Source organism: Schistocerca serialis, chromosome 2, assembly GCF_023864345.2.
Source record: "Schistocerca serialis cubense isolate TAMUIC-IGC-003099 chromosome 2, iqSchSeri2.2, whole genome shotgun sequence".
In the NCBI taxonomy this organism is placed as follows: domain Eukaryota; kingdom Metazoa; phylum Arthropoda; class Insecta; order Orthoptera; family Acrididae; genus Schistocerca; species Schistocerca serialis.
Genome location: NC_064639.1, coordinates 275,928,993 through 275,956,860, shown reverse-complemented (window position 1 = coordinate 275,956,860; position 27,868 = coordinate 275,928,993). Strand labels below are relative to the sequence as shown.

Here is a 27,868-nt window from a genome sequence, read left to right as displayed (position 1 = left end):
TTCGAAATGTGGTGCTACAGAAGAATGCTGAAGATTAGATGGGTAGATCACATAACTAATGAGGAAGTATTGAATAGGATTGGGGAGAAGAGAAGTTTGTGGCACAACTTGACCAGAAGAAGGGATCGGTTGGTAGGACATGTTCTGAGGCATCAAGGGATCACCAATTTAGTATTGGAGGGCAGTGTGGAGGGTAAAAATCGTAGAGGGAGACCAAGAGATGAATACACTAAGCAGATTCAGAAGGATGTAGGTTGCAGTAGGTACTGGGAGATGAAAACGCTTGCACAGGATAGAGTAGCATGGAGAGCTGCATCAAACCAGTCTCAGGACTGAAGACCACAACAACAACAACAACAACAGAGTGCAGGATACAACTTATGAGGCTAGACCAGAACCGGTTGCCCAGTCACTAAGCGTTGAGTTATGTAGGGAAACATATTCGCTATACTGGCACTATTAAGGAGACGGCACGCTACACCTTGCGCATTGCGTTCCGTGTGGCGCAGAATAACTGTTCTAGGAAAGCCTGGGTTAACGTCCACTACTTTTCCAGACTCATTCTGAGCCGGCAGCATCGGTTCCGTGCCCGCAAATATTCCCTACGCGGGAAATTTCGGCTGTCCCGGAGGCCGCCAAAGCATACTTCCCGTGAGGAGGTGTCGTTACGTGATTGGTCGGCTCGCCGCCCCTCCCATGGCGCGGCCCCCGGCTACAGACAAACGCCGCTGCGTCACGTTTCCGCGGTGCAGTTCCCTATTTAAGAGCAGCAGCGGGCGCGCGGGCAGTCTAGTTGGATCGACGGTGATACCCACGCAGTGCACTGTGGAAGCTGAATATTCATCACGTAAGTGTTCACTTCTGTTGCTGTAAGTGAAATCTGTTCATTCTGTGATCTTCTAACTCGGACTGAAAACTTAATTGAACGTTGCGAGGAAGTGTGCGCGCAACAAGTGCTTACTGAGCTATGTGGTATGTCGATATAATACGTGCTCGCACAGCACCGTCTGGCTCAAGACATATTTGTTCCGGTGTACATCGTTCGCAGTGACGAACCTTAGCTAAAATTAGTGGAGGTGCTGCTCCAGAAACAAATGCAAATAAAAAGAAAATTTACTTAAAATGTTAAAATAACAAAGTCAAATATTTTTTACTTAATCTTAATTTTTTACAGTTGAATCTTATACATTCATTTAAATTGGAAATCCATTCTTCTTGTTTTAGTTTGCACAAAAAGATCAATAACTTTCTCTGTCGTCTCTGGATGACGTCTGAGGAGACTTTTGTCGGTTGGAAACACAACAAGCGCATATACCCTTTCCGAATTCATTGTGCTTTTTACAAAGGTCTTTATTCTTTTCAATGTTGGAAAAACAGAGTTTTGTCTTTGATGTACTTAAGAGAACTGTCAAGATGATCAGTTTCGTGGCCGGCCGCTGTGGCCGAGCGGTGTAGGCGCTTCAGTCCGGAACCGCCCACCTGCTACAGTCGTAGGTTCGAATCCTGCCTCGGGCATGGATGTGTGTGATGTCCTTAGGTTAGTTAGGTTTAAGCAGTTATAAGTCTTGGGGACTGATGACCTCTGATGTTCAAGTCCCATAGTGCTTGGAGCCATTTGAATTTGATTAGTTTCGTAATTCCATTAAGAATACCGCCTAGATTTCTTCCCACGATTAATTCAAGCAGCGCAGTTAATTTACAGTAGCCATTTCATAAATATCAGAAATATAGACTATGATAGAATACTTTTAGTTCAGTTTCAAGCTTTTCTTTGTCAGTCATGGGATACGCCCCAGTGGTCCGTATTATCTCTTATGAAGGATCAGTCTTAAAACTAATGAAACATCTCTGGTGAACAATACGGCAGCTAGTACAGTAAGTGTTTAGTGGAAGAATATCTGCCGTTTATATCAACGCATACACAGTGACACACTTCCTTAGCTTCTACTATGAGAGTCTTTGAAAGATTCTCACAGTACCATGAGGTTCTTAATCCTGAAATAGCAGTTTTGAATACTGTTATATATTCATTAACTAAAAGCAGACTGATTTCTCGAGATTTACTTGTGAATTATTTTAAAGTGAGGCAAAATCTTATAAAAAATTCACGTATTTTAAAATTCTTGCTGCTTCTGCCAACGATTTCATCTCATTTTGATGTTCACCGAATTTCAGTAAAGAAGTCATTTAAAGGCTGAAAACTTTTATGAACTATGTTTATGGTCAGAAAGTAGAAAATTCACCATGGGGGGACGGAAATGGAATGTTGACGTAGATATGTTTCGTGAGAAAGGACACGCGTTTCGTTATCTTGAGAGGAACTTGGAAATAACCAGGATCTTAAGGGAAAATATTCTTGCCTTTCGTCTGCTACTAGGTGCATTGTTAAATTAAGTGAATGAACAGTGAAATGCCGCGCGGTTCGAGACGCCATGTCATGGGTTGCGCGGCCCCTCCCGCCGGAGGTCCGAGTCCTCCCTTCGGCATGGGTGTGTCTGTGTTGTTCTTAACATAAGTTAGTTTAAGTAGTGTGTAAGTCTAGGGACCGATGACCTCAGCAGTTTGGTCCCCTAGGAATTCATACACATTTGAACAGTGAAATGTACATAACAACAAATCAAATGTGCATTTCTATAAACTGTTTTTATTTTTGGTGTAACTGCTGCATGTGTGCCTTTCATGACATTTGCACCATCAAATGTGTGAGCTATCAGTTTGGTCCACGTGCTTGAAGAATTACATCGCATTATAAAATACTTTTTATATGTCGTATGCAGTTTGATTTTGTGGAACAAAGACTCTCTAAAAGCCCTCAAGGACTTGTCCATTCTATAATTACCGCAGAACAAGAACCATTTGAGTACATTCCGAAATATCTGTGTGTCATCAGAGCTACAAAGGAAACTTTTCTAATTTCCGTCCTTTTCTTCGTTGTAGCAAATAGTAAAGTAACTCAATCTGAATGGTCTTACAAACACCTTTGAAGACTGCATTTCTTTCTAACTGAATCGCCTTTTTCAGTATCTCCACGCAAGGAATTTTCAAAGTTTCCACAAAAAGAAAATGCAGTATCATTTTGGGCAAAGTTTCACGATTCTTTTTAAGCTTTATATTACGCTCACTGTACAAGTTCACAGCTCACCTACACATCCAAACTACCATGTTCTTTTTCCTGTTAGGAAGGTCCACGTCCCCCAAAAGAGACCCAAAATTGGGGTCACAATTGCAGTTTGACTCCAGTGTGTCTGGTCTGAACTCCAACATCCCCCATTGTCACCTCTCGTCAGGGAGCAATCATGTAAACCCTCAGGGCATGTACCATAACCTTGGATCAGTCTCGATTTATCCACTGGGCTGGAAGATTCAGCTGACCCCATGGTGTTTCACCACTGTTTCCTGGCTGTCCTCAACACATTTCCAAGTTTGGAAGTGCTATACACTGAGGGCATTGAGTCGTTGGACAAACCAGATTTACATTCACAACTGCAAAGCGTAGTGAACTATTCTCCTTGCTAAATGGTTGCAGTATCTTCACTGCTGAGTTGTTGACCATCATATGAGCCCTTAGGCATGCTTGTTCTTGCGCTGGCAAAATGCTTCTAACCTGCAGCGAGTTCCTGAGCAGCCTTCAGGCTATAGAACAGTCCTGTCTTCGTCACCCATTAGTCACGACTATCCAGGATCTTCTTTGTGATCTCTATCAAGTTGGAAAGCCAGTCATCTTTGTTTGGACTCCTAGACATGTTGGGATCTTAGGGAATGAACATGCCAACTCCTTGGTAAAGTTGGCCACTGGGATGCCAATTTTGGAAATGGGGGTCACAGAACTGGACCTTCTGTCATCTCTATGCCATCAACTGTTGGATGTCTGGACCTTGGCATGGTTTGTCTCAGACTTCCAGGACACACTGAGGACAATAAAGGAGACAATTACCATGTGTCAGTCATCCTATTGTGCTTCTCACTGTCCTTTGTCGGTGATGCATTCGCCACACTTGCTGACAGACAGCTACATTCCCCATGAGAACCCACATTACTGACAATGTGGTGCCCACCTGTCGGTGGCCTGCATCCTACTAGACTGCCCAAATTTGGCTGATTCATGGTGATATCTTAAACTTCCTGATACTGTACCTCTGGTTCTAGTGGACGACGTCAAACTGGCATACCTGGTTTTACGTTTCACCAAAGGATGTGACCTCTACTTGTTTCTGTGAGGTGGGACATTCTGGTCTCATTGACTGCCTGAGCAGTTGGAGGGGCAGCCCTCGCCTGCTCTGGCCCAAGGGTCCCATGGAGGCCCTTCCTTGGTGATCTGGCCTGGCCCGGCCCCTACTCTTCCTACCTTTCTATTCTTCTTTTTTGTGTTTGCCATTTCCCTAAACTTTTATCATCTTATCTGTGTTGCTCGTTTCCTTGGGGTAATGGGAAGTAAGATGGTACTGGTGGGATGCGGAGGGTGTGTCTCCCACTGTGTAGCGTACTGTGGGGCTATCCAGCTCAATTCTGGACAGAACAGCTCTCCCACCTTACACTCTCTCACTCCACTCCTACTGCTCCTCGATTTTATCTCTGTCTTTTTGTATCTTGGTTACAAATGGGCTTCCCAAGATTGTGTTTTATAGCCTTTATAGTCTTCTGAGGGCTGTTCATGGAGGGATATAGGATAAGGGCACTGATGACCTCGTAGTTTGGTCCCTTTAACTCCAACAACCAACCAACTAACATCATTCAAGAAAACAGTGCACTATTAAGTGCAACAACATTGGAGTAGGAAAGAAAACAAAAACTGCCTTCCACCAGCACTCAGCACTGGAACTAACAGGGCTCCCTTTCCGTCGCTGCCTTGCATGCAGCTGCGCATGTGCACAACAGTCAAACACCACGCCATTGGTACTGTAAAGTGCACAATTCCATACAAAGATTTTTGCATTACTTTCATATACAAGGAGACAGCTGGTGACATTAAGTTTACAGGTTGTATATTGTATAAGGGGGCGATCAAAAAGATTCCATTTGAGAGCGTTACCACAACGTATATCCAACGTAAGCACGACTCCAATGTGGGTATTTAAACACAGACATGTAGGCAAGGCATTAGCGTGGCAGTCATGTCTTTCTGACATGTGTATGATATATAGAGAAACGTGAACTACGGTGACGGTATTGCCAAATGCGTCCACCTTTTCTCGGCTCCCGAAAGATAAACGCAGGTAAACATCCATCGGAGAATGAAGAATGTGTATGGAGCAGTATTTTGAACAGGCAGATAAACTACCACAAATCTGTTAACGCAGTATAGATTCAATTTGACGAGGAGGCCAGAGGAATGTTTTCCGCATATCAGTGTCAAAAATGAGACATTAGCTTAGCTGCTAAATTGTGCACTGTACTCACTTTCTCCCATACGTACAATTTTGCATACGCAAAATCACACTCCACTACGTCTACATCTGCATGATTAGTCTGCAGTTCACAAATAAGTGCCTGGGAGAGGGTTCATCGAATTGCCTACAAGCTGTTCCTCTTACCGTTCCACTCTCGAAAAGCGTGCAGGAAAAACAAGCACTTAAATCTTTCCCTAGGAGCTCTGATTTCTCTTGTTTTAATATAATGATCGTTTCGCCCTGTGTAGGTCGGCGTCAATAAAATGTTTTCGCATTCGCAGAAGAAAGTTGGCAACTGGAATTTCTTGAAAAGATCCCGCCGCAACAAAAAACGCCTTTGTTTTGATGATTTCCACCCCAGATCCTGCAACATTTCCATTTTACTCTCTCCCTGTATTTCTCAATAATACAAAACGTGCTGCCCTTCTTTGAACTTTCTCATGTACTCCGTTAATCCTATTTGGTAAGGATGCCACATCGCGCAGCGGCACTCCAAAAGAGGGCAGACATGCGTAGTGCAGGCAGTCTCTTTAGTAGATCTGTTGTATCTTCTAAGTGTTCTCCCATAAATCGCAATCTCTGGTTTGTCTGTGTGATCATTCCAATTTAAGTTATGAATAACAGTAATCGCTAAGTATATAGCCGAATTTACAGGCTTTAGATTTGAGTGATTTATTATGTAACCGAAGTTTAACGGGTTCCTTTTAGAAGTCATGTGGATGATTCACACTTTTCATTATTTAGAATCAACTGCCACTTTTCGCACTACACAGATTCGTGTCTCCATCATTTTCCGACTGATTTTGATCATCTGAGTCTTTACAAGGCTATAAATGATAGCATCGTCTGCAAGGGGGCCGCTCAGGTTGTCTCCCATATCATTTATGTAGATAAGGAACAGCAGAGGGCCTGTTACACTTTCTTGGTGAACGCCAGATATTATTTTTGTTTTACTTGATGACTTTCCATCAATTACTGCGAAGTCTAATGTTTCCAACAGTAAATCACGAATTCATTCGCACAACTGAGACGATACTCCATCAGCACGCAATTTGATTGGAAGTCGCTTGGGAGGAATAGCGTCGAAATCCTTTTGGAAATCTAAAAATGTGGAATCAATTTGACATCCCCTCTCGATAGAACTCATTACTTCGTGAGAATAAAGAGCCAGTTGTGTTACACAAGAACGATATTTTCTGAATCCGTGTTGCCAGTTTACCACTACATCGTTTGCTTCGAGGTAATTCAAATTGTTCGAACACAGTGTATGTGCCAAAACCCTACTGCAAATCTACGTTAGTGACATGGGTCCGCAATTCAGCGGATCAATTATATTTCCTTTCTTGGGTACTGGTGTGACTTGTGCAGCTTTCCACACTTTATTTACGAATCTTCAGACAAGCGAGCGATTGTATATAATTGCTAAGATGGAACTATTGTATCAGCTACTCTGAAAGGAACCTGACTGGTATACAATCTGAACTGGAGGCCTTCCCTTCATTAAGTGTTTCAAGCTACTTCATTACACAGGAATTTCAGAAAACTATGTTTAGTAACTCTTCATAAGTGGCACTGTAATGAGTAACATAACCGTTGTCATCGCGCTGTGAAGGTATTGATTGCATCTTCCCGCTCGTGTACTTCACACACAAGAATCACTTTGGGTTTTCTGCCAGATTTCGAGAGTGAGTTTCTTTGCGGAAAGTATTAAAAGTATCTCGCATTGGAGTTCGTGCTAAATTCCGAGCGTCTGTAGCATTTCGCCATAATCTTTAAATTTTGCACGCTTTTTTCGTTCCTTCTGCAACAGTGTTCCGAGCTGTTTTGCGCTCCATGGAGGATAAGTACCATATATCATTAATTTATTTGGTATTATCTCTCAATTACTTCGATACTATTTCTTTGAATTTAAACTGCGTCTGGTCTGCATTTACAGACTGATTCGAAGCAGTGGAGACTCTCTTAGGAAGTCATCTAGCGAATTTTTATCTGCATTTTTTAATAGAAGCATTTTGCGTTTATTTTGGTTGGGTTTGGATGTTGCGACATTAAGTCTCGCTACAACTTTGTGGTCACTTATCTCTGTATCCATCATGGTGAGAGGAGACAGTTCGTTCATAATGACAAATCTGGCGACATCTGACGTCTGTTTTTAGCGACGCGGGCGCGCATTCCGACAGAGGGCAGACATGTAGTTTTCACCATTACGCAGGCGCATGCATTCCACAGGTAGAACAGTTGCTCCAGAGGGCGCGGATTTCGATAGAGGACGCTCCTGTGACGGAGGCCAATGCGCATGCGTTTCCGCGCCAATTTTTTGCTGTAAAGTTGACTCCTGGAACTTGTAGTCTCCAGTGACGGACACTCACCTGAAGATGGCTGGGCGACTGCCAGTCGAAATATCGTGGCAAGAAGTCAACGTGATCTGGCTGCAATTCCGAAATCTCATCGAACAATTGTTGCTAAGTCTACCTGCCTGTGTTTGGCATGCATCCTTTTAGATTGACGTTCTTTCTGTAGTTTCCAGAGACCCTCTAATCTAATAAGACATGGTACATGTTTGGGTGCAACATGTCTGGGTTTCTTACTGTTGCAACCACGTGTGGTGATTAGGCTTTTGCGGTCTCTATGGGAGTGACGCGTAGAGGACTGGCGCATATTTCCTAAACAGGAAGATTACAGTTTGTACCGACGACAAAGCGGTCATTAGCAACGTAGTACAAGCCCGGGTTACGGGAGTATTGGGAAGGAAGTCGGCTTATTGGCATTTGTCTTTAGTGATTTAGAGAAATCGTGGAAAACGTCAAACTGGGTGGACGTTTGAGGATTTCAACCGTCATTCTTCCAAATGTGATTCCAGTATGCTAGCCACTGCACCACCTCTCAATAGTGGTTCTGGAAACTTTGTAAACAGGTTTTCGCAGGATAGTTTGACTCTGTTCTCGTGAAACAAGCCTCTGACCAGAACCAGTTTAAGGCCCAAACGACGCAAGACGCAACTTGGGGCGCCAAGCTGAGAGGGGCACGTAGGCCGACTAAGTGCAAGATTTATTATATTGCGCGTATCAGAACTAGACTGACACGGGTGAAAGTGCACAAGGGAAAAGGAGAGGCGGGGGGGGGGGGAGAGGCGCCAAATAATAAGTCGCTTGTGTGGATAATTGTCGTCGAACCCGGCTTGCGTCTGAACATTCATGACACTCTACTTTAAATACGTACAATACCCCCTGTTAGTCATATTTGGTATGGGTTCCACAAACTTCAGCAATAATATGATATGAGACCCACAAATGTTCCGAAAGCAGTTTCCCTTCCAGTCTGCCAGTCTGACCATTTTCCACTTATCCTGTTGATGAACCGTAGTTTGTCACATGCTTTTCCTAAAACTGAACCTGTGTGATCATTCCATTTTACATCCATACAGATTGCTGCACCCAGGTATTTGTGTGTTGTGACTTTCATCGTGAATTACTGATACTGTAGTCACAGAATACTAATTTTCTACGTTTTGTGAAGTGCCTAATTTTACATTTCTGAATATCCATAGCAAACTGCCACTCTTTACACCACTCGGAAAGACTGCCTGGATATTTGTGAAGGCTATTTCAGATAGTATGTCATTATAGATAACTGCATACTCTGCAAAAATTATTAGGTTGGCTACAATTTTGTGTACCATGTCGTTAACATAAAAGAAAATGAACATCAAGGGTACCAATAAATTTTCTTGCAGTTACTTCTACTTCTGTCAACGACTTAGTGATGTTGCTTTCTGCCTACCAAGAGATTCTCAACTCAGTCACAAATTTTCTGTTAATAATCATTTGTGTGATACCAATACAAATGTTTTTTCTTGGAAATTATCACATCCAGCTCATTGCCTTGGCCCATGACTTTCAGGTTGGAATGTGAGAGTTGCAAGATGGGTTTTGCTTGGCAGATATTTTCAGAACCCATGAAGGAGGCCATTTTGTTTGAAGTATCTCATTGTCGGATGCCTGAATACATCCGAGGACTCTGCAACAGATGGATGTCAATGATATGTACCTCACTTGTAAATTCTATATAGAATTTGACAGGGATTACTACTCAAATGACAGTCCTCACACCATAATGTAAAGGTCATAAATTTATTACAGCATGAGACTGTGAATGTTGTACCAGTGGTTTTACTGCAGCACCTGTGAGCTCATCATAGTTGACATAGCAGTATTGAGGCTGGATAAGCACAGACGTTTAGTAATAGTAGTAGAAGTGTCCCAATGAGGAGAGAACAGGCTGATTCAATATTTGTGTAATGGAAATTCTGGCCTCTTAACATAGAGGGAATTGGGAATATGGCAAACAGCTTATTGATAAATACTTATGATAAACTTTGCAGAACTGCTATTTCTAAAACATTAGAATGCAGCCCATTGGCCTCTCTATGTACTTATGGTAAGAGACTAAAAAAATGAGATACTAAGGCACAGAAAAGAAGTGAATATAGACAAATAACACATTTAGAATGTGCAATAACTGAGTGCTGATATATTCACATGGAATCAGGTGGGACAATACTTGTGACACTGGATTCATATTTTACGGTAGAGGGACCTCCACCTGATCAAGATGAGTTAAGTTTCTCTAAGTAAATTATCTGTATGTACTCCATGAACCACTCTAAGTTTTTGTCCATTCAATTAAGTACATTCTCACTGTATGTGTAGATAGCCTTTCTGGTACCAGAACACTAGAAATATGAACTGTGGTGTGAATGTAAAATGACCCATTCTATATTAAGACTTATCATACAAATGATCTGTGGAACATCAGAATAACTGTGACTTTGAGAACATATTATTTGTTATCAACTGCTTAAGAACCAGATTGTACAGGGTGTACATAAAGTCTGGGAGCACTTTCAGCTATTTATTGCACAAGAACCAAACATTGTGCAGATACCATACATATGTCATATTGAAGAGAAACCCTGAAAGTGTTTCTTCATGTATTCTGCCACAGCATGGTTTGGTAATTTGCTGATAGTCAGTGCTAGACTCAAACATGGCAAGTTCACATGCGGAATGAGCTTTCTGTGTGTTGGAGTTTGAAATGCTCCCCAATCATGAGATCTCACTTGGTGTGACTTTTTTCTGTGGGGACACATTAAAGATCTGCTGTATGTATCACCTCTACCACGTGATGTAGCAGAGCTCCGGGAGAGAATACGGGAAGCAACTGCCACCGTCGTTGATGTCATGCTGGGACAAGTATGTCAAGAATTCAGTTAGTGTATTGACATCTGCTGGGTCACTCATGGTTCGCATATGGAAAGTTTGTAAAAAAAAAAACTTTTGGAGTTTCTCTTCAAAATGCAATATGGCACCTGTACAATGTTTAGTTCTTATGCAATAAATAATTGAAAGTACCCCGGACTTTACATTCACCCTGTATATTACCTTTTTTAAAATTTTCAAGAATGCTGGTCACAAGTGAAATTGTATGGAAACTTGACAGAATTTTATTACCCCCTTTCTTAAACAAAGGCTTAATTTCAGTGTGTTTCAACCATCCAGGAAATGTTCCACAGATAAATGATTGGTTACATACATAGCTCAGAAGTGTACTCTTTAATCAACCTTGTTGACATTTTATCATCCCCATTACAATGTTTTGGTTTTGAAGATTATATTGTGGCCATTACTTTTACTAGTGTAGTGAGGGTCATATTTGTATTACTGAAGTTATCTGTAATGAATGGTCTGAAATATTCCATTACAGCATCTACTGAAGCTGACCATCCCATCTTTTCAGTAACAATTACGAAACACTTGTTAAAATTTTGCAACAGTACACACACTTGTTACTTATGTATGTAATTCCTCTCTCCACATCTGGTTCTACCAGTCTCCTCCTACAGCACATCCTACATTGTCTTTACTTTGATGTCTGATGTGATTTTCTTTTTCTCATGCTTTTGCTTTCATGGCATCCTCATTATTTTTAATGTTTTGCAGTACATTTTGTGATGATCTGTAGCATCACCATGTTTCTGTCTGAAAGTTTCTTTTACAAGATATCTTTAATCATTGAGTAATCCACAGGCTCTTTGTACAGTTTGGTCTTATCTGGGTTAGCTTTTAGGGAAAACAATATTCAAATAAGGCAAGGAATTCATTAAAAAAGAGTTTTATGTTTGTCATTCATGCCATGAGCACAGCATACACCACTCCAGTTCATGTCTTGTTGTAAAATAATCAATTTTTCACTTTCTGATTACCCTTTTCAGCTCCAGTAAGTCTCCCCTGGCCTATGGTTTTCAGAAACTTTTCTGAACTCTCTCATCTCCTAAATCTTGCCAGTCCTTTTCCTTCTTTCCTCTTCCATATCCTTCAGCTCTTCTGGCAGAAGAGGGAACCACTCGCTCTGAAAGCTTACACATTTCTTTAACCTTTATATGTATTTCCTTCTGCTGCCTCTTGGTGTGTTGTTTTTTATGTATCCAATTGTATTATACCCAGATGACCTTTGCTTTTCCTTGGCATGACTGCATCTACCGGAAGGATAATACAACAGCTCACAGGGTACGTGCATGGTTCAAAGAGCACCAGGATGAGTTTACTATACTCCCATGGCCACCAAACTCTCCAGATTGAAGCTCAGTTGAGAATGTATGGGACCACCTCAATCGGGCTGCTCGTACTGTTATATGACCCTTTGATAGTCACCTGTGGAGAGTGAGATAAGACATCGGGACAGCAGTAGATCTGTTTAATTAAATTCTTTATTCTGGCCCTCGGCCATGGTACAGTAGGAATAGCTTGGTGGAGGAGTCCAGAGGCTCTCATGCAAAACTATAGATGTACATCATTGCTGACAGCTTAAAGGGTGGAGGCAAGCATGCTGTAGTTTGAATTCCCCCAACAGTAACATCTCAAGCTGCGACCACGATGACAGCTTGGCAGCACTGCTGGCAATACCTCGGAGGCAGCCATGAGCTCCCTCCAGTGAGTAGGTGTCTCTCTGCTCCAGTGGCAGCTGGTCTCATGACTCAGGGTAAACTGCTCCATCCTGTGGCAAACAGTGGACCCTCTACTGCACTTCAGAATGTTGTTCTGGGTGTCACAAGCTCATGGTGTAAGCTGTGATCCTGAGATGAGAATAATTTAGAATACGAATGGCTGAGTACTTACATGCTCCAGACTATGTTCATTTAGGGCTTAAGGCATGTACTCTAAACACTTCCACGGTGGCAAGTGAGGAAAGGCTTATGTCTTTCAACTAGCATACTGCAGTGTCAGAAGTTGCTGTACTGCTCCCAGCTGGCTCTGCTCACACTCTTCGCAACGCATAACACTCTTGCCTGCCTGCAGCTGTCTCTGTTGCTACTCGTTTCCACTCTGGCATACTTTTGATCAAACACAGTCATCTGCTACAATGCCATGGGTCCTCAGCAGAGAAACCTAGACAGCTAGCCATGGCAGTAGAGTGGTGTGGCTCCACATCCCTTTCAGTGCTTTTCAGAACCTCACTCTGTTTTTGCACATCTCACAGGGGTCTATACAGCAAAAGGTAGTTATTTGCACGTTTGACAGGTGGTCACATTAGTGCAACTGGACAGTGCAATATAATATTGTTAATTGGATCTTTCTATAACGATATTATCAATAGCTGTTTGTGAGCAATTTGCTACCTTACTTGGAATGTTTATTGTAGGAATTAAGTTTAATGATCGTCCTACTGACTGTAATAAATTCTCAGTGGAAAAGTTTTTAAGACAGTCCCAATATTGGGATGCTTCCTTTGGTACAGGCACTGCAGGTTCCTTCCCAAACCTTGCCCCATCAGATCTTGCACTTGGTGTCTAAAGGCATTGTCATAATCCTTCTTTCCTTACTTTGCTGTCAAGCCAGTAAAGATTAACCATTGACAAAGATGGTAAATCATGTTTGGTTTTCTATTTTGATCTTTTTTATGTTCTGTGGCATATTCAGTAAGTTAGTATTTATTCCAATGACTTCACAATATGTGTATAAGCTTGCTTTTCAATCTTCTTGTTACTCCCAACTGCCCCACCTCAGTACACATAAAACCTCATGGAAATTGTGGTTAACAATTCGGATTCATTAAGAACATACCTCAGTGATAACTTAACTGACAGACATTTTGCACCTGAATAACACTCTTTGCTATCCAGCAAGTTGCCTTTTAGTACATTCTAAATACAAAATTTCAGCTATCCCTAATTTTTTTGAATATTAGTATAAGCCAAATTACATAATCCCATTTCCTTGTATGGGAATTACTGGCAGTAATTCAGGCCAGCTTGCTTCTGTATTGTCCCTTCAGCGCATTATTCCCTGTGATTATCAAGACTGGTTTCTTCAACAAGGATATAGTCAACATTTTCTTCCATCCTCTCTAAGGCTTGGACATAGTACTCTGACTCTAGAAGCATAGTGTTTAACATGTTACTTAAAACTTTGTTACACATGTTAGTAATTTACCAACTCCTGAGACAGTACTTATCATGACTGAGCTCACAGAATTTGGGATGTAAACCAAAAACAGTGTGAAGAAATATTATTGAAGGTGAAAAGGCAGAAAATGGGTCAAGGGGGGACTAAATTACTATCCAGATGTGGGGGAATTTTAAGTTGCTTAATGGGAAGACAGAATGTTTTAATTGTTTTTAAAAGTTTGAGAAGAAAATAACTTAACAGTTTCGTATGTTTCAAAAGTTAGAAATGGAGAGCAGAAACAATTTCTGAAGACAGAGCGTGATTGTCAAACAGAAAAAATAGTAAGAACAATGTATGAGGAGATTGTTAACAATGAAAAGGTAGTGAAAAACTCACTCATATAAATAAAAGTAATGGCATAAAAACATAACACAGTTCCTTACCCAATTTCAGAAGTGTAAATTGCAGATGTAAACACAAGAAAAATTACAATTGAGAGAATAATATTGAGATATAAATTGCAAAGCAGGTGGCAATTGCAGCTTGCTACCTATAGAAGTAGACAGTACCTGACAGAACAAAGCAGATACCTAAGCAGTTCATGTTCAGAGAGGAAAGAGAGAATGTGAATATTCACTGGTCTGTGGTGTTTGTGACATATGATTATTTCTTCGGTAGAAGATGACAATTGTTTTACCAGTTCATCTGCAATTTTTACCTCATTAGTCAACATTTATCTATCATTATTTCATTTATTTATTTATTTATTACATTACTGTATTTGTTCTTAACAGTGCATTTAAAACATAGACCTATTTCCCTTTTAGCTTATTTTGCTACAACTATTGATAGGGACAATAGACACAGTTTTTTCCCACACTATTTAATTTATTTGGGGAACTAAAACAGTAATCTTCAAGTGGCTAGTTGATCTGTTATAAGAAGAAGCCAAAAGTTTTCACAGTTAGATCATTGACAAAAAAATTACATGTTTTTAAACTGATTGAGACATAACATTTTAACAATGCCTTATTCCCCATTCCAGCATGCCATCAGTGGACTTGTATCATGTTCCGGGCAGTGCTCCTTGCAGAGCAGTCCGGATGGTGGCCAAAGCAGTGGGTGTTGACCTCAACTTGAAAGTTGTGAACCTCATGGCAGGTGATCAGCTTAAACCAGAGTTTCTGAAGATGAATCCAATGCACACAGTTCCTACAATTGATGACAATGGCTTTCACCTTTGGGAGAGGTAATTATCAAATATTCTGTTTTCTTAAAGTTGACATAAACATTTCAGTAATTAAATTCTTAATATCACAGTAAGAAACATATAGGCTATAGATATTTAAAAAATTATCTTGTCATAGTTAAGGAGTGATGTGCACCTCTGAGAGATCAATTACAATTACCAGAATTCAGCACTTATCTCCTTGTGTTTAACTTCACATTTCCTGGTATCCTTCTCACACTAACATTTTCTACAGCCGTGCCATCATTGGCTACCTGGTGGATCAGTATGCCAAAGATGACTCACTCTATCCTAAGGAAGCGAAGAAGAGAGGGTTGGTGAATCAAAGACTGTTCTTTGACATCGGAACACTTTACGCCAGATTTGCTGATTATTATGTAAGTAATCTAATGTATAATAATGGCTAACAGGTGTCTGTTTATACGGCATAATGAAAATACTGTTAGTAAGGTACCAAAGTCTGCAAGCCATACAATAATTTATAAGTACCATGTGGTAGCAAAAATCATTCAAGACAATGCATGAAATTTAATCCCTAATAATTTTTTTTTATTTGTATTTGCCACAGACTTTCCCAAAAGGGCCCCCCTTCTTCCTAGTCCCCTGCCCTCTTCCCCTGTCCCCATCCCTCACCCCCACCCCCCAGCCCTGCCTCCCAGGGCCTTGCAACTTTTTGGTGACTACTTCTGTGCCAAGCATTTGGTCTCTACGTCTATGTGTGTCCTCCACCATTTCAAATATTTTTACAGATTGTGTGGGCCATGTGGGGATGGTCACACAGTACACAGCATGGTTGCCAGTTCATGTGGTAGCTCCAAACCACATGGGGATCATACTCTTGGCCTCTGTGCAGTCACCTACCCACACATGGCAAGCATTAGGTGTCTGTCCACTTGGGGGCTCTGCCCATCACGCCAAGTGGCCAAGTGGCTAGTTGGAGCCCATGGAGAAAGCCCTCGTTTGGAATAAGTGACATCATGACTGATATTAAGCGTCATGAAACCATGAGACATCTCTTGTCACACTTGCTCAGTGCTGACCATTATGGCCCTATGAACTTTCCCTCCAAACGACTTAGAAAGTTGCTCCTGTCTGTCCCTGGTTTACAGATGAACAGATGGAGGTTCCTTTCTCTATATTAAATGAATGTTTTTTGTGGAAAATTTGTGTTGAATTTTCTTCACTTAATAAAGTATGGCGTGGTTCCATCTCAATCAAGATGCCAAATCCTACTCAGTCTTGACTATTAGTCTCTTATAAACTTTTTGACAAACATACCACCATCACACCTCAGTGTGGTACAAGGATTAATTTTTCACCAAGACCTAAGATTTCAGAAGGACAAAGAACTGTACAAGCAGTTGGAGAGGTGACACATACACTTCATATCCCTTGTACATCAAGGCCCGTGAATCAACAGTGTAGATGTCAGAACATTGATTCCCACATTTGAGGGAGATTTGCTTCCAGAAAGGGCAAAATCATGTATTACTGCTGCAATGTGAAGCTGTATTTCCCACCCCTGCTGTGATGTTTTGTATGCCAGCACTTTGGACACATGACTTCCTGGTGTACTTATGAACCAAATTGGTGGGGACTATGGCCAGCCACTTCACAAAAATTCACCATGTGTGCTACAATTTCTCTGTGTCAATTTTGGGAGCAACTGCTCTCCCTGATTCCTGAATTGTACTATATAGCTTGTGTTCAGTCTCACTGATATCAACCTTTGCCACTACTGTGTCCAGGTTGTCAGCAGTACATCATGTATTTACTCCCTAAATGTCAACCTCTGGTAGTTGTGCAAATAAACTTGAAGACGGAGCAATAGGCCTTCCTTTCTTGTGATTTGTGCAGCACCATCTTTGGGAACCACTTCCTGAAACTGGAAACAGAATCAGCATTCTCCTCCAATGTTTTTTGATGACTAGACTCTCTTTTGGAAATCTTCTACCTGGAAATTCTGAAATCAAGAGACCTGAAACCATCCAATGAGTTCAGGCACCACAGACTATGAGCCTGGATAGTCCACTCTTCTTCCATTTCTAGTCCCACAGCAGACAAGCTCTCACGATAATCTAGCCCACCAAACATTGTGAAAGTGATAAGGGGAAATCTCAGGTGAGGCCTAATCTGATGATGCTGGAAACTTCAGATCCTCCCACACTGGTGGTCTCTGAAGCAGTGTTCACTCATGTTGATCTACCTCCATTGGTAGCAGTGATCCTAGGGCAAGGCATAGCCTACTGGACATTTCATGCCTAAATAGGACATCAACATCATGATCCAGTGGAACTGCAATGATATTATTGTTACATACTGAAACTACAACTAATTTCCTCTACTTCTACGATCTGTGTTGCTGTCCATGAAACACACTTCAATGATGACCATTCCTCAACTCCTTGCAGTTACTGAGAATTCAATTGGGACTGTACTGCTCCCAAGAGGGCATTTGGAGGAGTTTGTACTTTGGGTCCCACAGATGCCATCAGTGAGTGGTTTCCCTTCTGTGCTGTATTGGTAACAATAGCAATGCAAGTGCAGATGAAACCAGCAACCTTTCTCCTTTTTGGTTTTTGGGAATTTTGTGCTGCACCACCCCCTGTGGGTAAGTTCCATGTCATATGATATGAGCCCTCTGACAGACCAGCTTCTTTTCAATCTTATTCTGTCTTTCCTCAGTGATGGTACTACTATCTACTTCAGTGTTGCCCATGGCACCTTTTCAGCTATCAATCTATCATCTTTTCTCTCATTCTCGTTACAAAGGTCACTACAAGATGATCCTCATGACAGTGTGCACTTTCTAGTGATCATGTCACTTCCCTTGGCACTTCCAAATGCACAAGTTACCACAAGCTACCACACGACTGGCAGTTATATACATCTTCTGTCACCTTTGCCCCAGTCTGTCAGACTGCATCAACAGAGTGGTGGAAGACATGTCTGATGCGATAAGCCCTCAATGACAAATACCATGATGGACAAAGCTATTCAGGATTGCTGAAACAGTCTGCAGTGTCTCAAGCATCATCTTTCACAGCCTACATTCCTCAATTTTAAGCAACTTTGTGTTAAAGCCCACTGTCTAACAAAACACAGTAAGAACTACTGCTGTTAGTGCTAAGCCTTCTCCTTGGAAACCTATATCTCTTAAACACAGGTGTGGGTCAAGCTCTATAGTCTTCTGGGCCACTGAATATCAACAACTGTCCCGGATCTCTTCTTTCATGGTGGTATTTGTACTGTTTCTTCAGTCCTCATTAAACACCTTGCAATCCATTTTGGGACAGCATATGTGTTGTCTCCTTACCCATCTACATTTGAATAAATGATAAGCTAAAAACATCTTCCTACTCTTCACCTGCCATTATATAGAATTATATAATGAACTTTTCACTTACTGAGGACTGCTTCAGGCTCTTGACTCATCACATGGTACGACTCCAGGCCCTGACTCAGTTCATAATCAGGTGATCCAAAATCTAAATCTTACTCAAAGATTCCATCTACTTAGTGTCTTCTACATAATTTGGCTAGAAGATGTTTTCCCTTTACAGGGCTCATCCCAATCCTTAAACCAGACAAAAACACAATGTCCATGTAACAGACTTTCTCTAAACACCATCTTCTCAATTGCAGTCGTATTTGACCTACAGAAGGCATACAACTCTATTTCAGACCATCATATTTTATTTAATCTCTACAACTGGGCCTTCTGAGGCTCCATATAAATTTTTGTTAGTTTTTATCATACCAGTTGTTTTTGGTCACAGTTGGTACATTTCTCAGCTCCTAAGTGTCTGAGAGAATGACATCCATTGTGCTAAGTATTACTTTCGTTCTTGCCCTAACCAATGGGATGGTGATATTCATTAGACCACTGGTCACCCCAATGCTGTATTTCAACAACTTTTGCACTTGGTATAGTTCCCATGTTGTAGCCTGGCTTATCTGCTTCAAGGCACCATCCAAGGGGCTTCTACTTGGATCCTCTCCTGTGGTTTCCAGTGCTCTCCCATAAAGTCATGCACTTCTGCCATCGTACCACAGTTCATCCTGACACAGAACTCTACTTGGAAGTTGTTAAACACTCCCAATTTTTGGGGCAGTTTTTTGAAATAACTCTGAGACGGCTGCCCCATACACTTCAACTAAAGATTAGCTGCATGCAAAAGTTTAACATGCTCTGCTTCCTTCCCCATACTTTTTGGGACACTACTCTCATCCATATTTACTGGGCCATCATCTTGCCCCAATTGAACTTTGGTAACCAGGTTTATGGCTCAGCACTGTAGTGGAGAAAGACTGGTCACTGACACCATCTGAAATGGTACCATAGACAGTCTGCTTACCAAAGTGGTGAACTTTCCTCTTCAGCTCCATCAGTACCAATTCTTGTTCACTTATGCAGTCACCATCAGACAATTTTTAATCACCCAAGTTACCAAATTATTTTTTGCATACAAATGGCATTGAGCCCTTGATATCTGCATTCAGGTGGGATTCCCTCTTGAAATGCACCTCAAGGCCCACTGCTGGGACCTCTGCCTAACCTCCTTGAAATCTGTTCCCTGTGTCACTAAGCCATCAGACCTGAATTACACTGCTCTATTTCAAGGACCTAAAGATTGTCACCCCATTACCTCCTGGAGATACTGACAGGTTTCAGATAGATTATATAATGGTAAGACGGAGATTTAGGAACCAGGTCTTAAATTGTAAGACATTTACAGGGGCAGATGTGGACTCTGACCACAATCTATTGGTTATGAACTGTAGATTAAAACTGAAGAAACTGCAAAAATGTGGGGGACCTGGATAAACTGACTAAACCAGAGGTTGTACAGAGTTCCAGGGAGAGCATAAGGGAACAACTGACAGGATTGGGGGAAAGAAATACAGTAGAAGAAAAATGGGTAGCTTTGAGAGACGAAGTAGTGAAGGCAGCAGAGGATCTAGTAGGTAAAAAGACGGGGGCTAGTAGAAACCCTTGGGCAACAGAAGAAATATTGAATTTAATTGATGAAAGGAAAAAAATACAAAAATGCAGTAAATGAAGCAGGCAAAAAGGAATACAAACGTCTCAAAAATGAGATCGACAGGAAGTGCAAAATGGCTAAGCAGGGATGGCTAGAGGACAAATGTAAGGATGTAGAGGCTTATCTCACTAGGGTTAAGATAGATACTGCCGACAGGAAAGTTAAAGAGACCTTAGGAGAAAAGAGAACCACTTGTATGAATATCAAGAGCTCAGATGGAAACCCAGTTCTAAGCAAAGAAGGGAAAGCAGAAAGGTGGAAGGAGTATATAGAGGGTCTATACAAGGGCAGTGTACTTGAGGACAATATTATGGAAATGAAAGAGGATGTAGATGAAGATGAAATAGGAGATACGATACTGCATGAAGAGTTTGACAGAGCAATGAAAGACCTGAGTCGAAACAAGGCCCCAGGAGTAGACAACATTCCATTGGAACTACTGACTGCCTTGGGATATCCAGTCCTGAGAAAACTCTACCATCTGGTGAGCAAGATGTATGAGACAGGCGAAATACCCTCAGACTTCAAGAAGAATATAATAATTCCAATCTCAAAGAAAGCAGGTGCTGACAGATGTGAAAATTACCGAACAATCAGTTTAATAAGTCACGGATGCAAAATACTAACGCGAATTCTTTACAGACGAATGCAAAAACTGGTAGATGCCAATCTCAGGGAAGATCAGTTTGGATTCCGTAGAAGTATTGGAACACGTGAGGCAATACTGACCCTACGACTTGCCTTAGAAGCTAGATTAAGGAAAGGCAAACCTATGTTTCTAGCATTTGTGGACTTAGAGAAAGCTTTTGACAATGTTGACTGGAATATTCTCTTTCGAATTCTGAAGTTGGCAGGGGTAAAATACAGGGAGTGAAAGGCTATTTACAATTTGTACAGACACCAGATGGCAGTTATAAGAGTCGAGGGGCATGAAAGGGAAGCAGATTATTCAATCTCTATATTGAGCAAGCAGTGAAGGAAACAAAAGAAAAATTTGGAGCAGGTATTAAAATCCATGGAGAAGAAATGAAAACTTTGAGGTTTGCCGATGACATTGTAATTCTGTCAGAGGCAGCAAAGGACTTGGAAGAGCAGTTGAACGGAATGGACAGTGTCATGAAAGGAGAGTATAAGATGAACATCAACAAAAGCAAAATGAGGATAATGGAATGTAGTCGAATTAAGTCGGGTGATGCTGAGGGAATTAGATTAGGAAATGAGACACTTAAAGTAGTAAAGGAGTTTTGCTATCTGGGGAGCAAAATAACTGATGATGGGTGAAGTAGAGAGGATATAAAATGTAGACTGGCAATGGCAAGGAAAGCGTTCCTGAAGAAGAGAAATTTGTTAACATTGAGTATAGATTTAAGTGTCGGGAAGTCTTTTCTGAAAGTATTTGTATGGAGTGTAGCCATGTATGGAAGTGAAACATGGACGAAAACTAGTTTGGACAAGAAGAGAATAGAAGCTTTTGAAATGTGGTGCTACAGAAGAATACTGAAGATTAGATGGATAGATCATATAACTAATGAGGAGGTACTGAATAGGATTGGGGAGAAGTGACATTTGTGGCACAACTTGACTAGAAGAAGGGATCGGTTGGTAGGACATGTTCTGAGCCATCAAGGGATCACCAATTTAGTATTGGAGGGCAGTGTGGAGGGTAAAAATCGTAGAGGGACCCAAAGAGATGAATACACTAAACAGATTCAGAAGGATGTAGGTTGCAGTAGGTACTGGGAGATGAAGAAGCTTGCACAGGATAGAGTAGCATGGAGAGCTGCATCAAACCAGTCTCAGGACTGAAGACCACAACAACAACAATACCTCCATTACCTTTCAGTCACTCTTTTTCTTAGTGCATTGGGAGATCAGAGTGCTACCATCAATTAGACAGACATCTCTAAAACCACGGATAGGGCCAGATACACTTTCATCTCTCACTAGTCAGGAACAATGCTTGTTGCCAGGAATGTGTACTGCTTTTATGGCAGAACTGATAGGCATTGATAGAGCCCAAAATTTTATTAAACAGACCTCAATCAGTTTGTTTTATTTGGCAATGTCTCAATGATTAGTCACCAGGCTATTGGTCAGTGTTACTCATATCACCCTTTAATATCTGCTATTCATGATTTTATCTCTGATCTTTATTGTACTGCCTACTCATTGTCTTTTATTGGGTCTCAAGCCATGTGCGTATCCCAAGGAGTGAAAAGACTGACCGTTTGATAGAGAAACAATTAATCTCTCAAAATTTGCTCTGACAATCCCATGTGTAGATTTATGAGTGCAAATAAGACCTTCTTTCACTTGGATGTAGGACATCTGGCGGCACGGGGGGGAGGGGGGGGGGGGAGGGAGTAGCTGCCCCCTCTAATAAACTCTCCACACTATGACAGAGACTACAGCTGCATGGTACTCTTCCTACCATTCCTACCATTTCTCCCAGAAGGAATACATTGTCCTATGTTGTCTCCACATCAGTCAAACCACATTAACTCACATTTTTATTTTATTAAATGAGCCACCCCCACACTGTGGTTGCAGAATCTTACAGACGGCAGCTCACATTGTGACAGAATGCCACCTCCTTCTGGCTCTGCATGCTGAGCATGGTCTTTCTAAATTCTTTGCCTTTAAGACATAGGCAACCAGCCATTGAGAAGAATATCAGACCTAGAAAACTGACTATTAATGCCATTGTTTAAAGCATTACTAGCGCAAAGTAATTGGTGTATCTTCAATAGTAGTAAATGCTAAAATAATTTTGTTCTTTGATAGATTACAAATTTTAAAGTAATGATGACGGAAAGTATAAGTATCTTTCCAAATCAGTAAGAGTTACTGAGCAATTTCTTCCATTCAAGCTTCCAAAATCTCTTGCTCACCCTCAACAAACATAATGCATTTGTAGCAGAACTACAGGAAACTGCGAAATCTAGTAAGTACATGCATGAAATTACTGGTCTTTTGTATCTAATTGATGATAGGCATCAAATTCCTTATTCCCAAGACATCATTCTACATTTCTTAAATTATAATAACTGCTTACATATCATCTGTTAGAAATGGCCTAAACGCTTTCAGATAGGCATAAAAATAAAAATCAAGACCTCTAATTTAGAAGACTTATAAAATTGTGTGAGATTTATGAATGCACTCTCCATTAATGATTTTTCTGGGGTTACTGACTAATCTTCCTGTTCTAGTATCCTGTGGCTTTTGCCGGAGCAAGCTATGATCCAGAGAAATTAAAGAAACTTGAAGAAGCTTATGAGTTCCTGAACAAATTCTTAGAAGACAGTGAATGGGTTGCTGGTAACTCCATCACAATTGCTGATTACTCTCTAATGGCATCAGTCAGTACAGCAGAGGTAAGGCCTTGTTGTCAACAAGTGAAACATTTCTTCTGTTTATAATAGTAGGTATATACAGATCATCTTCAGGAAATTGTAACCTCTTCATAAAGAATCTGGATGCTCTGCTGTCCCATCTCATGGCAAAAAACAAGGCCATAGTGGTTGTTGGTAATTTTAATGTGGATTTATTAAAAAGCTCTGTCAGTGAACAATTATTGCAGACAGTAACACTATCGTTCAATTTAGTTCCTACTGTGAACTTTACGACTAGGATATGTAAATGATCTGAGACTGCTATTAATAATATCTTTGTAGACAAATCTAGGGAAAAAAGTCATATCACAAAACCAATAGTAAATGGGCAATCTGATCATGACATGCAGCATGTTGTGTTAAATATTGAAACATGTCAGGATAATAATCTATTAAATCAGAGTACAGGAGGGTAATAAAAAAGTCAAAAATTGAGAAATTCAAGAAATTGCTCAAAGACATGAACTGGATAGATGTTTACAATATTTCTGACTCAAACAGAAAATACAAAGTATTCATTAATAAAGTTACATCCACTTACGAAAACGGTTTTCCCCTAAAGATAACTCAAATCACACAGAAGTAAAAAAATAAACTGTGGATTATGCAAGGAATAAAGATAGCATGTGGGACAAAAAGGAGGCTGTATATACTATCTAGGAACAGCTCTGATGTTAGAATTGTAATGTATTACAAAGAATACAGCAAAATATTGAAGCAAGTAATCCAGAAATCAAAGCAGCTTTATTATGAGAAAAAGATAATTACACCAGGCAACAAAATAAAAACTGTATGGGATATAGGGAAGACAGAGACAGGTGGGGCCAAAAAAGGAAGAGGAACAAATAGCTCTAAAAATAAATGAGACTTTGGTACCAAGTACATGTAGTGTTGGAAACCTCTTAAACAAGTACTTCATTTCTGTTTCTGGCAGCTTGGGGTTATCAGGTTCAGTGAACAGTGCAATGGAGTATCTGAGACCAGTCTTTAAAAACAACTTCAGTAAAATGGAAATGACACTCGTGTCTTCCAAAGAAGTAGCATCCATCATAAAATCCTTAAAATCTGAGTATTCAAGTGGGTATGAAAACACATCAACGAAGTTCATCAAAGAGTTCTCATGCGAGTTGAGTTTTATCTTAAGTTGTTTGTGTATCAGTCTCGTATCAGCGGAACATTTCCAAACTGGCTAAAAGCCTCTTTAAAGAAGGGGGATAAAGAGATACCATCAAACTATTGACCAATTTCACTTTTGGTGGCTTTCTCAAAAATATTTGAAAAGGTTATGTTCAAGTGTCTCCTTAAGCATCTGATTGGAAACAATATATTGTCCAAGTCACAGTTTGGATTTCTTCAGGGTTCTGATACAGAGAAAGTTATTTACACTTACAGTGAGAATGTACTTAATTCATTAGATAATAAATCACAAGCTTCTGGCATTTTCTGTGACCTGTCAAAAGCCTTTGACTGTGTGACCCACAGCATTCTCTTAAGTATATTAGAATATTATGGTGTCACCAGTAATACTGAGAAATGATTTGAGTCATATCTAACAGGAAACAAAGGGTGTAATGAAATACCTGTGCAGTAAGCAGTCAGCCTTCATCTGACTGGGATTTAATTACATGCAGTGTCCCTCAAAGTTCCATCTTGAGTCCATCACTTTTTCTTATGTAAATTAATGACCTATCATCTGTTACATTGCCAGATGCGAAGTTTGTTTTGTTTGCAGATGATGCACACATTGCAATAAGTAGCAAATCAAGTACAGATTCAGAAATAGCTGATAATCAAATTTTCAGACATAAGTGGTTTAATTCACTGTCATTAAACTTTGGTAAGACTCACTATCTGCAGTTCAGAACCTGTAAGAGATTTCCTTCCAGCATGTGTAAAACATATGAAGACATGCAGATCAAAGAGGTTGACAGTGTTAAATTTCTGGGATTACAACTTGATAATAAATTCAGTTGGGAAGCACATACCACAGAATTGCTTAAGCGCCTAAACAAGTCTGTATTTGCTATGAGAATGATGTCAGATGTAGGAGATATAAATATTAAAAAACTTGCATACTTTGCTTACTTTCATTCTATGATGTCATATGGGATCATATTCTGGGGCAACTCATCAAACCGAGCAAAAGTTTTTAGGGTGCAAAAGTGTGTGGTAAGAATCATTTGTGGTGTAAATTCAAGAACATCATGTAGAAACCTGTTCAAGGTACTTTGTATTCTAACCACTGCTTCTCAGTATATTTATTCCTTAATGAAATTTGTTGCAAGTAATACATCTCTATTTCCAACCAATAGCTCAATACATAGTATCAATACTAGGAATAAGAACAATCTACATAAAGACCTAAAATGACTTACCTTGGTCCAAAAAGGAGTCCAATATTCAGGAACACACATTTTCAATAAATTGCCAGCAACCATTAAAAACTTGGTTTCGGATAAAGCACAGTATAAACAGAGTTTGAAAGACTTTCTGATAGGAAACTCCTACTCCATAGATGAATATCTTAACAGAGACTGTTAAGCCAGCTTAGTAAAAATATGTCAGATTTCAGTTTTGACAACACTTGGTCACAACAGGCAAGATTAGGTATTTTGTATATGACAAATTTATTAATAGTGCATAACAGTGTTTCATTCGGAGATGTCAATTCTGTAAACATTAAATGTTCTAGTTTACCCCATAGTATTCACCTATTTCAGAAATCTCCTGACAAACGATCAGGGTAGTAAGTATTATATTCAAATGTTTTATGTTTTTATGTTATACTTTCTCACATGTTCCACACCCACAAGAATCATCTCATTTTTTGGGTCTAAGGAACAAAAACTGAATTTAATCTAATCTCTGTTTTCATATCTTTACATCACAAACAAGAGTAGATATTGAAGCATTCATATGTTTGATCTGTTTTTGAAGCTGTGCCATAAGGATACTTACAGCATTCAATCAAATGAGTACAAAATGTTAAATGCTAAAAGTTGTGGAGACAGCCTCTTATGTAGATACGATTACTAAGGAATAAAATTTCACTAATTGTAAGATCATGAAAGAAGCATTGAACAATAGAAGCTTTTTCAATAAATAGTAATTTCTTGATGTTAGTTAGGTATGAATAATCTTAAGTATGAAGCAGACATTAGTTGTACTCTGCTACTGACTTAAAAGTACTGTTTTAACTGATTACTTTTTTCTGGACATTTGTATGTGAAAATGCCTAATGATCTCTTTTTTTCAGGTTATTGGCTTTGATATAAAGAAATATGCTAAAGTTGCAGACTGGTTTGAGCGAGCAAAGAAAGCAATTCCGTCATATGAAGAAACTAACCATGCAGGAGCCTTAGAATTTAAGAAACTGTTTGAGTCAATGACTGCCAAGAAGTAAGACTGAAACTGCAGAAGAAATTGGTGATAAGACTGTCAACTCAGTGACATTAATTTACTCACTTGACACTTTCATTTGAGATCATAACCATTGTATTTATATTCCTATTTACTTCATATTGATAATATAATGAAAAATTGAAATATATTTGATGTAATGTTTTTAAACTTGGTATACAATGAAATATCATTTCTTAGTTACCTGTCACTAACCTTGAAATTAACCACTGAAATCACAACTGTGAAACCGATAAATTTGACACAGACAAAGAAACATTCATCATTGTGTGGCTTGTATACGGAATCCAGCTGAACATAATGAGGTAACGAAGGAAATCTAGAAATATGCTGAGAGTGTTAATTAGATAAGATTCTCCATTCTAGTCTTACCAGTGAAAATATTTCATCTCTGTGTAACTATTCATACCACCATTCATTCGACCTATTTAATGCGTTATAAGCCTTTATCTCTCTAGACAATTTTTCCACCTCCTCCCCTCCCACTTCTCACCATTACCAAGTAAAATTCTGTGAGGTCTACACTGTATGCTATCAACATATCCCTCATGTAAAATTGTCCCATACATCTATTTTTTATCTTCTTTGATTGACACATCAAATCTTCAGCACATTCAGCAAAAACTGAAATAAATTTATTTGCACTAGTGGCAACTTTGGCAATGGGAAAGAATATAAGGTAATTTGAGTAACACATGGAGAAAGATAGTTGTGTGATAAATGTGTTGACACTTAATAATTTATATATATAATCTCAAAAAACAAAGATGATGTGACTTCCCAAACGAAAGCGCTGGCAGGTCGAAAGACACACACACACACACACACACACACACACACACACACACACACATACACACAAAATTCAAGCTTTCGCAACAAACTGTTGCCTCGTCAGGAAAGAGGGAAGGAGAGGGAAAGACGAAAG

General features: G+C 40.0%; 1 protein-coding gene across 1 annotated transcript; it reads left to right on the top strand.

Annotated features, from left to right (window-relative positions):
- The first annotated feature begins 691 nt into the window (after positions 1-691).
- Positions 692-27,090, top strand: LOC126457035 (glutathione S-transferase 1-1-like). Its single transcript, XM_050093021.1, has 5 exons — positions 692-847; positions 14,877-15,080; positions 15,316-15,457; positions 23,338-23,502; positions 26,777-27,090. The coding sequence occupies exons 2-5, from the start codon at positions 14,878-14,880 to the stop codon at positions 26,921-26,923; spliced, it is 657 nt and encodes a 218-aa protein (XP_049948978.1). The 5' UTR covers positions 692-847; position 14,877; the 3' UTR covers positions 26,924-27,090.
- The last annotated feature ends 778 nt before the right edge of the window (positions 27,091-27,868 follow it).

What these genes read in the sequence shown, in the direction of transcription:
- LOC126457035 (XM_050093021.1), top strand. Translation starts at nt 14,878, where the DNA reads ATGCCATCAGTGGACTTGTATCATGTTCCGGGCAGTGCTCCTTGCAGA. An exon ending in GGCTTTCACCTTTGGGAGAG is followed by an intron (nt 15,081 to 15,315) that starts GTAATTATCAAA and finishes CATTTTCTACAG; the next exon opens with CCGTGCCATCATTGGCTACC. An exon ending in CATCAGTCAGTACAGCAGAG is followed by an intron (nt 23,503 to 26,776) that starts GTAAGGCCTTGT and finishes TCTTTTTTTCAG; the next exon opens with GTTATTGGCTTTGATATAAA.